Below are 10,886 nucleotides of genomic sequence, written 5' to 3' on the forward strand. Positions count from 1 at the left end.
GCAACTTGCCCGCTCTTTCACCACACAGCAACAATGGGATCAGAAGCACCGTCGGGATTCCTCGGAACCTCCAGCGTCATACCAATCTGGCGCCCTCGTTTGGCTCTGGGTGCCTTCCTCCACTCCCGGCCTCGCCACGAAACTACTGTCTCGCTTTCACGGACCTTACCGGGTTGTCCACCAAACTTCTCCGGTGACTTATATCGTTGAGCCGCTTGTTCCCTCTTCGGACCACCGTCGCCGGGGGCGCGAAACTGTGCACGTTGAGCGCCTCAAGCCTTACTATGACCCGCCCATCCTCTTCTCTCCGTAAGTCGCCAGGATGGCTCCTTTTTCGGAGGGAGAGTAATTGTAATGGGACCGACAGGCGCAGCGCAGCGAAGAAGCGGACGATTTCAAGCTGGACATCGAAGAAGCAGACGAAGTGCAGCTGGGTTTTTCGAACGATGCCTGTGAGTGTGCCCGTCATGTCGCCGGTCAACCAAGACCAACCGACCTGTGCTTCAAATAAATGCCTTGACAATTGTTATAAACAATAGGCAATAGACAATAGTCTATACGTAGTCTAAAGATTGTCTATAGACGATAGGAAATTAAGGCGGTTGAGAGATTTTGGTCTATAAATTGTCTGTAGGTCGTCTGTAGACAAATGGCTGCTAAGCCGGTTATAGACTTGTCTATAGATGGTTTATAGATTGTCTATAAACAAAAGGAAATTAGGGCGGTTATAGGCTTTAGTCTGTAGATGGTGTATAGATTGTCTATGGAGAAAAGGAAATAAGGCAGGTATCGACTTTAGTCTGTAGAAAATCTATTGACTGCCTATAGACAAAGGAAAATTATGTTTACTATAGACTTTGGTCTACAAATGGTCGATAGACTTTTTATGCACAAAAGGAAATGAGGCAGTTATAGGCTTCAGTCTATAGATAATCTATTGACCGTCTATAGAAAAAGAAAACTTGTCTGTTACAGACTAGTCTACAGATATTCTATGGACCATCTATAGACAGAACAAAATTAAGGCGGTTATAGACTTTACTCTATAGATAGTATATTGACCACTTATAGACGGAAGGAGATTAAGGTTGTTATACACTTTAGTCTATAGATAATCTATTGACTGAATATAGAGAAAGGAAAATTGTCTGTTATGGACTTGAGTCTATAGGTGATCTATAGACATTCTATGGACAAAAGGAAGTAAGGCGGTTATAGGCTTTAGTCTATAGATAATCTATTGACCGTCTGTAGACAAAGGAAAATTATATTTGGTATAGACTTTAGTCTATAGATAGTCTATGGACCATCTGTAGATAGAAGGAAATTGATGCGGTTAAAGACTTCAGTCTATAAGTAGTCTATGGACCATCTATAGACAAAAGGAAATTAGGAAAGTTATAGACTTTAGTCTATAGAGCATCTATACAGTGTCTATTGAAAACATTAGTCTAAAGGGCGTCTATAGTGTCTATAAAAAGTCTATTGACAGTCTATAGAACATTTTCATAAGGGCGTCTCGTCCGCCGCCACCGCCAAACAGCCTGCATGTGTATCCATCTCTAATTGTAAATAATACTTGATGCCAGCAGGCACGCTGTCGCAATAAAAACAAAAGCCGGCCATGAGGAGCTCGCCTCTGTGGGTGCGGAAGAGTGAGCGCGACGAAACGCACTGAGAGAAAAGAAAGGCGGAAAACAGTAAAGTCATTTCATTCTGTCGAGGAGGAGGAGAAAACTTTATTCTAGTCTGCGGCTTTGTGGCATCTTCAGAGATGTTCTATCCTTGGGTGTGTACCCAGGAGTCTCCTCTGTCGAGCTCGGCCAGTTCTAATCAATGGCCGGTTTCCCTCAGTCCAGGACTCCCCTGGCCACTGCCGCCCATTGATCTCGCTATACCAGACCTTGTTGGTCTTCACAGCGGTCGCTGGAAAGCATTCTCTCGCATTGGTCCGCACTCGGGTTTTGTATTTTGGGGACCACGTCTATGTTTTGGCATCTGTTGAAGTTTCCTGTACCACTCCACCATAATGGGGTGATTGACTAAAAGTAGACTCAGGGCACCAAAAAAAAAAGCGTGGAACACGTGTGAATATGGTGAGTACGGGAATTATTACTCCTTTTCGTCCACTTGAGTGCAGCCATACGGCCACAAATGGGAGCTAGTAGGGAATTTTAGCTTCGCGTAGACGGACACCGGTTTACCGGACGCCGGCTGCGCACGCGGAGTGCCCCGCCTAACCGCACCGCTGTGACTGCGTGCGCGTGTGCATCTAGCGGCCTCTATTAATGCGACAGCATCAGCTGTAACCATACACAAATCCCGGGGATGTCTGGTGTCCGGAAAGTCGCTGATTGGTTGAGGGAGCTCACGTGACTTTGTGATGTCATCACAACAGACCACCAGGTTGTGAGCAATCTAGGAAGAGAATCGAAATTAAAATTAAAAAAAGTGATATATGGGAATGTCAGCACCGTCTACTACCTGCTACTGCTTCTTGCAGTGCGAATATCGCAGATGATGGGCCGACAATTGCAAAGAAACTGACGCAATCATGCACAAAAGTTGCAAAAGAAGCGACAATTGTGAAATATAATGCTTTCACATACAGCTCTTTAGGTGAGTGAGGCGTCACCGTAGCTTCTTGCTTTAGTTTATAACCGTGTGGCTTGCTGGAGAGGAATAATAACGAGTGATCATTAATGCGGCAGAAGTGACATATGTGGTATCATGAGACTCTAACCTACCCCTTGAGACAGGAGACAATAACGCCTATAAAGAAAAACAGAACGGGAGAACGACTCATGACAAAGGCTAACTTCATCTAACTTCATTCGCTGAGATGCCAGAAGATATAAGGAAAACCGAAACATGCGCAGAAGCAAGCCCACACACAATCAACAAGACCGTTCAAGATACGAAATCTCGGTTCTAAAAAGGTTTACAAAGATATCACTAAAACAATCTCTTCCTATCTTTCTTACATGATCTGGTAGGGCCAGAATTGCACATGTCGATAACGTGGCAAAGAGCAACCTCTACGCATTTAATCCCATAATCATCTTGATCAGTCCGACCACGTTCACTGCAGGACAAAGGGCACTCCCATATCTCTTAACCCTGGCTTGTGTCAGCCACTGTCACCTTATTCCCGCAAACTTGTTAATCTCGTCCGCCCACCCAACTTTCCGTCGCCTCCTGCTACGCCTGACTTCTCTTGGAATCCTGTACGTCACCCTCAAGGACCATCGGTTATCTTGACTTGGCATTACCCTGGCCAGGCGAATTTCTTCTTTTAATTTCGGTTACGTAATCATTAGACTGCGTTTATTCCCTCACCCGTTCTGCTCTCTTCCTGTCTCTTAACTACACCTATCATTACACCTGTCCCTTTTCTTTTAATAGCTCGCTGCGATGTCCTCAGTTTAAGTTGAACCCTTTTCGCTAGCCTTGACGTTCCTGCTTCATGAGAGGGTACAGATATAATATATTACGGATACAATACAGATATATTAGTAAACTGCCATTCGTGATTTGATAGTTCCTGCGAAATGCGCTAAATTCTATTCTTATTTTTCTTGTTATTTCTCTATTGCGATGATGGTGGGTGATGGTGGTGATGGAAGTCTGAGCAGAAAAGAAGGAAAGAAAAGGGAAAAAGATTTTATATATTTTCGATACTTCGACTTCTTCATTCATTCCTTCATTGCCGCCTTTTCTTCTTTATAACGCACTGCTCAGGAGAAATGTGAGAGCATTGATGCCTATAGGAACAGGGACCGCGAAGGAATCATTCCAATAAATATCAATAGATTTTTCCATCGTTACTGAGGCTCCAGAATAAATTTTGTGCTCTGGTGTCAACAGAAGGCCCCAGGGCTAAAAGGGGCTAATTAAGGGTCCGCTGCCTATTCTAGCCTGGTCTCATGCCGTGTGTCTATCGGCGACAGGCTAAAGCGATCACCATCACTCGAGTGGGCGCGAGCTCGGCTGTGGTGGGCTGCTCGATGCGCGCCGTAGCGAACATCAGCGCGTGGAGCAGCTGCGGTCCGGTCACGAGGAGACCGATGGTCATCGGCAGCAGCCCGAGCATTCCACGGCCAAAGGCAGACACTCGCTACTCGTCTACACGGCTCACCTGGTCCACACATGGCTGGAGAACGTAAGTGGCGATGCACCGCTAGGCAGACCAGCATTAGAGCGAGCCGTACTCTTATAGATGGCCGCCAATGGCCAGACGCGTTACGATCGCGGGGAGGGGCTCTCGCCAGACGTCGACAGTGCTACTTCTCGGGATGGCTTCTGGAACCGCCCGATTCAAGCTTTGCGCTGCCCTGCAGCTTGTGCAGTGCGAGGACCTACTGGGGATAGAAAGCAAGACTCACGTCGGCGCACAACTGCCCTTAGTTGCTTCGCGGTGCACTCAAGCTGAGTTGTAAGATCGCTTCATCCTGCTGATGTGTTCCCAATGCCAACAATGAGTCCCTGAGACTGAGCGGGCGACATTCCTGGAAGTTTCTAGCGGCTAGTGCGGTGAAGGCAGTTAGGGGGATGTGTGCCCTGTGGCGCAAAGAGCCTCGTCTGCGTTGCCTTGTGAGACAGTAAAGAATACGGGGGGGTCTGTGCGCCTTTAGAGTACATAAGCTGTTGCTCGGTGTACATGCAGGTAGTTTCACAATGTCCGTGCAGGAGCCCCAACCGGGCCGCCAGTGCCGGTCGGTGTCATTCGACGATGGCAAGCGGCGTGTCATCGCCACCGACCTGGACCCCGAGGTGGAGCCGCTCGCGCTGAAGACCTCCGTGGGCAGGCCCCCAACACCCCGGCCGCGGCTAACCGACGCAACACCTCTTCGTCGCCCAACGGCCAGTGCGACGAGTTGGGCGATGGCTGCTCGCGACCCCCCAGCGCAGCCTCGGAGGTGGGTGTCTCTGCCGCCGCCGCTCCCCTGCTGATGGAAATGGAGGTGTGCACGGGAGGCTGTTATATAAATTGAACGATCACTAATTATATGCGCTCTGTATCAGGGCCATAGTTCGGCTCTGCTGTCGATTTTAACGTGGTCGCGATAAAAAGAGCTATTGTCGCCGCGGCATCTTTGACCATAACCGAAAAATCCACGAAAATTCCCCCCGAGAAGCAACGTAGGAGGTAGGTGGGCCACGCGGGTCACGTGACCTTGTGACTTCATCACAACCGGCCCACCGGATTGTGAGAAACGCGCACCGTGGCAGGTGGCAGTTGAATCAAACATTTGTCCCGTGAGATTGCTGGGAAGGGCAACCTTGATCGCACAAGTCGCACCGGTGGCAGCACCATTGCGACAGTAGTGGTATGATGACTTCCGAAGATCTGTTTTCCTGCCCCACTTGTTGTTGATGCGGGGTTCAGTGTGAAACCTTGTCCCCTGGAAGGTCTATGGGAAGAATGTGGTCTTCCATCTGTTGTCACTGCATATATATGCTGGCAGGAATCCTCTTGTTGCGTATGACTGAAGCGTTCCCATGTGTCTTCATTCAGTGAGCTAGCGCGCCCCACCGTGACGAGAATAAGCGCCTTTAGACCTCACACGCTGGCGGCTCCACTGCGCAGGTATTGCCGATGGCCATGCACGAGCCGTACCCGGGCCGTCAGTGGCGGTCGGTGACCTTCGACGATGCCAAGCGGCGTGTCATCGCCACCGACCAGGATGCGGAGGTGGACACGCTGAATCTGAAGTCCATCATAGGAAGGCCCCCGACACTCCGGCCGTCGCGAACCGACTGCTGTTGAAACTTCGTTTTCTTTTCATATTTATCCTGTGTATTTGTGTCATTTTTTAATACGCTTCGCGATACAAAACACAGGCACCTCCCGATTGTTCATGGCCGGCAGCGGCCCCCCTCGGGCGACGGGACTGTGGGAACCCGAGGGAGAGGGCCAAAGGTTGAGACAAGCGGAGAGCTCCTCCGTCTGGAGGGGCAAGGGAAAAGGACAGAACGAGCGGGGAGCCCCAGCGATGAGCATGCAATTTCTCGAGCTCTTGCTCCCCTCCTAATGAACAGTTTGTTTCTTGCAATAAACTAATTTACGTAAACGATAACAATCTACTGTCATCAGAAACGAACTAAATCAGTCGGTTTCTACAACTGTACACCACCTCTTCGTCGACCGACGGCAGTACTACGAGTTGCGCGAGGGTTCTTCGCGGCCACCCAGGGCAGTCGCGGAGGCGGGCGCCCTTACAAAAATTTTTTTACACAATCCACAGACTGTCTATGGACTTTAGTCTAAGAAGCCTATAGACTGTCTATAGACAAATCCATTAGACCATTCTAAATACAATCTATAGATTTTTCGCCATACACTTTTAGTGGACTTTTGTTGTCTATAGACAGTCCATAGACAAATGTCTACAGAAAGTAAATAGGTCTATAGACAGTCTATAGACACAGGTCTATAGACAGTCTTTAGAAAATTTATAGATTTATGGCCATACACTTCCTATAGACTTCTGTTCATAGACCGTCTATAGACAAATGTCTAGTGATAATAGACACAGGTCTATAGGCAGTCTATAGATGATCTATAGACTTAGGCCATACACTTCCTGTAGATTTCTGTCTATAGACAAAAATCTACTGGTCCAGTAGACATAGGCCTAAAGACTGTCTATAGACATTCCACAGTTATATGGCCTGGCAATGCTGTAGATATTTGTATATAGACAGTCTATATTAAAACCTTAATACGCCACAGGATGAAGCGTACCGTTGTGTTCTTGCAAAAGAACTGCACCTAGACCCTTCCCAGAGGCGTCGGTACGGAGAATGAACTCCTTTGCGAGATCAGGCGCCCGCACAACTGGTCGGGAGGCAAGAGCTTGTTTCAAGGTTGCGAATGCCTTTTCGCGCTCGGGAGTCCAATGCACATGATTACTCTCTGCTTTCCGTGTAAGTTCAACCAAAGGCTGGGCCTTGGCAGCGTAGTGAGGTATTAAGCCCCGGTAGTACCCAGCCAAACCTAGAAAAGACCTAACCTGCTTCTTAGTTTCCGGTTTAGGTGCCTATTCCAATTTGGTGACAATTGACTCTACTGGGCGAATCACTCCCTCACGCAACAAATGTCCCAAGAAGACCACGCGGCTCATACCAAGCTCGCATTTTTGAGGTTTTACTGTGAGGCCTGCCTGTCTGATACGCCTGAACAATTCTCGGAGAGTATTCAAGTGCTCCTCCCACGTCGAGGTAGCCACCAAGACGTCATCTATGTAATGGACCACATTAGGTAGACCTGCCAGAAGGCTTCTCATAAGGCGGGTAAAAATTGCGGACGCGGTCTTAATTCCAAAGGGCATGAAGGCGAACTGATAGTGGCCTGATTGGGTGGAAAATGCTGTAACTGGCCTGGACGCAGTACTGAATGGCACTTGCCAATAACCTTTGGTGAGATCTAGTTTTGAAAAAAAACGTCTTGGTGCCGACCTCGGCAAACATAACAGCAGTCCTTGGAATGGGCTCGCCATCGTCCACCAATATGCTATTAATCCGACGAAAGTCAATGCACGCACGATACGTTTTGTCAGGTTTCTTAACTAAGACAAGTGGAGAGTTGTAAGGGGAATGGGAGCGTTCTACAACCCCAAGCCTCAACATGTCTGCTACCTCCTTCTCGACAACCTCACGCAAAGCAAATGGTAATGAATACTGCGGGGTGTTGACAGGCGCACTCGTCGTTAATTCCAAGTGGCACTCATTTAAATTAGTATGGTCCGGAACCTCTGAAAAAATGTCGCGGTGAGCCTCCAGCAATCTATCTAGTGCGGCTAACTGCGTCTCATTCAAAGTTTGAGCTCGCTTGATAGCTCCAATCCCAGGACCAGGATTCGCACTGAAGGTTGGCACTGGAGTTTCTGCCTCCACTTCCTCAACGACCACGAACGATGACGCTTGGAGGGCATTCACTGGCTGGCGTTCTTCATAGCGTTTCAACATGTTTATGTGAAACAACTTTTTGCTGGGGCCCACGTCAAGCCAGTAATCGACTTCGTTCTTTTTGCCGGTGACCGCAAAAGGGCCTTTCCAATGCATGATGAGCTTGTTATGAGAAGCGGGTAGAAGGATTAGCGCTCGATCACCAACCTGCAGTTTCCTATTAGAGGCGCGCCTATCGTGGTACATCTTCTGTGACCTCTGCGCCCTCATTAAATTTTGGTGTGCGAGCTGCAGCGTGCCTTCTAGACGCTCCCTCAGATCTAGCACATAACCATACGTTGTCCTGACAGTGTCAGACAGGTTTCCGGTTGTCCAGAGCTCTTTTAGAATGGTAACTGGCCCTCGGACTTGGCGACCGTAAATGAGCTCAAATGGGGAAAACCCCAGGCTAGCTTGCGGTGCTTCTCTGTAGGCGAAGAGCAGTGGAGCAAGATAACGGTCCCATGCCTTGGGGTGTTCTTGGCACAACTTCTGTAGCATGCTCTTCAAGGTCCCATTAAACCGCTCCACAAGCCCGTTGCACATAGGATGGTATGGTGTCGAACTTAAATGTTTTATAGCTAGCAAATCGTTCACTTCTCGCATAAGTGCAGATGTGAAACACGAAGCCCGATCACAAAGGACCTCCAGTGGGAACCCAATACGGGAGAACATCTCGAGAAGGCCTTCCGCCACAGTGGCTGAATCGATGGCAGGAAGGGCTACCGCATCGGGATACCTGGTGGCAAAATCCACCAACGTGAGGATGTATCGGTTCCCTCTAGATGAGGTTGGAGTCAAAGGTCCAATGATGTCCACCGCCACCCGCTCAAAAGGTGTGGAAATAATAGGCATACGTCCTAATGAAGCGTTGCCCAGCTTTCCTTTCGGCACAGTCCGCTGACAGGCGTCGCATGACTTCACAAACCTTTTGATGTCGGCTTGTACCCCTGGCCAGTAGAAGTCACCCAGTACTCTCGCCGTAGTTTTCTTTACACCCTGATGACCGGCAAGAGCACTCTCATGCGCCTGCACAAGGACCTGATGGCGCAAGCTCTTCGGAACCACCGCCTGTTCAATCGTTTTGCCAGGGCACACTTGATACGTCCGGAACAATACGCCGTCAACCAGATGGAAGGTGTGGGAGGACTCGGCTTTGCCGGGAAAGGTTGTCCCCAGTTTCTTCCGACACAGGTCTAAGCTAGTGTCCTCTTCTTGTTTCTTGCGGAACGCCAGGCGAGACACGTGGACCGCGCTCTGAGAGAGATCCAAGATAGTCTCCGAAGCTTTCGCCGCCACAGCTGTGCAAGGAGCGTTGGCCTGCGTAGCCGGTGCAGAATTGGTCCCCTGGTCCGCCGAGACTGATGAACAATTATTTGAGTTCTCCAAGAAAGGAACACGTGCACCCGGGACATTGCCAATTAACACGTCGTACAAAGGCGTCGGTAAGCACCTTGCAATAGCCTTGCCCGTAAAGTACGGTGATGTGACGATCACCTCCGCCTCAGGAGCTTCTATGGTGGAACCATCCGCCAAAAGCAATGTCGCTCTTTTCCCAGTATAAGCTGCCTCGGGCACGAGGGCCTGGCGTACGACGATGCTGTTACTTCCAGTGTCCCGTAGCACTGACACTCTTTGTCCAAACACTTCCCCGTGCACCACCGGCATGCTGGCAATCGGTGGAGAGGGTCTGTGAACAGGATCTGCCGCTTGGACATCTAAACGCTCTCTTCCCGGCTGTGAATCAGGGCAAGAACCTTGGGGTGACATGAAACATGCGGATGTCTCCCGGTCACTTGAACTGCAGCGCCGGCATGATTGTAAGTCGTGTCCAGACTTGCGGCAGAATGTGCAATATGGGGCCTTCGGCTTCGAACGGCAATCGGAAGACCTGTGTCCGACCTTCTCGCAGATGAAACATCGAATTTGTGACTTGGGATTAGGAACCGTGATTGTAGGCTTCACTGAACTCTGCTCACTCCGGTCTTTGAAAGTTGCAAGGTTATTCTGTCTCTGAGCCTCCAAGAAATGGTCGGCGGCCTCAACAATCTTTTCAACCTTTTTACAATCCCTTTCTCGTAGAAACAATACTAAACGATTGTGGCAGTTGCTTATAAACTGCTCAGCAACAATCATATCGCGCACCACCTCAAAGGTGCGGCCTTCTCCCCGCATTTCTACCCAGCGGTCAAAGAAACTGAAAAGCCTCGTGGCGTACTGGGAGGCTGTCTCGTCATCGTGAGGCTTGCTCTGCCGAAATCTCTCCCTATAGCCTTCAGCGGTAAAACGAAATCTTCGTAGCAGGGCAAGTTTCGCTTTCTCATAATCCATGGAGTCCTCTGGAGATAGCCGACCAAAGACTCTAAGAGCTTCCCCGCCGAGACAGAGGCTCAAAGCCGTGGCCCACTTCTCCTTCGGCCACCCTTGCCCTGTGGCGACATGTTCAAAACGCTTCAAATACGCGTCCAAATCATCTCGTGCCTCATTAAACGTTGGTATCAGGCCATGTGGGCTAATGGGAAAAACGGTTGAAGCACTACGCTCCGCACTTTCAGCGTTTGGATTAGGAGGAGGATTTTCTCTTTCTGATAGTTTAACTCGAAGCTGTAAATTCTGCGCTTCTCGCTCTAAGTTCTGTGCCTCGAGCTCCAAACGCCGCTTTGTGGCTTCCCGATCCGCAGCTCTCTCCTCTCGTGCCTTGCTCAATTCCTCCTCTACCCACTCGCGCAACTCGCGTCCCTGCAAACCCAGGCGCTCTCCTACCGCGAGAAAATCTGCAGCACTCATTCTGTCTTATGAACTCTGTTAACTGGTAAACGCTGCTCGGCCTGGTCCTGTCGTAGCGGACGCCAAATTTGTGAGGGGAAAAGGCCCCCAGCAGGTTCGAGCGTCCTCCGAGGTGGGGCCCCGGAGGATCCAGAAAAGTCGTCCCAGAC

General features: G+C 49.6%; 1 protein-coding gene across 1 annotated transcript; it reads left to right on the forward strand.

The window, feature by feature from the left end:
- Positions 1–4,677: 4,677 nt before the first annotated feature.
- LOC144098623 (uncharacterized) lies at positions 4,678–5,770 on the forward strand. Its single transcript, XM_077631447.1, has 2 exons — positions 4,678–4,869; positions 5,591–5,770. Exons 1-2 carry the CDS (start codon positions 4,678–4,680, stop codon positions 5,768–5,770), a joined length of 372 nt encoding a protein of 123 aa, XP_077487573.1.
- The last annotated feature ends 5,116 nt before the right edge of the window (positions 5,771–10,886 follow it).

This window comes from Amblyomma americanum, chromosome 1, assembly GCF_052857255.1.
Source record: "Amblyomma americanum isolate KBUSLIRL-KWMA chromosome 1, ASM5285725v1, whole genome shotgun sequence".
Lineage (NCBI taxonomy): Eukaryota > Metazoa > Arthropoda > Arachnida > Ixodida > Ixodidae > Amblyomma > Amblyomma americanum.

Coding starts and splice junctions, on each gene's coding strand:
- LOC144098623 (XM_077631447.1), top strand. CDS start 4,678: ATGTCCGTGCAGGAGCCCCAACCGGGCCGCCAGTGCCGGTCGGTGTCA. Junction 4,870..5,590: donor TTCGTCGCCCAACGGCCAGT/GCGACGAGTTGG, acceptor TCCACTGCGCAG/GTATTGCCGATGGCCATGCA.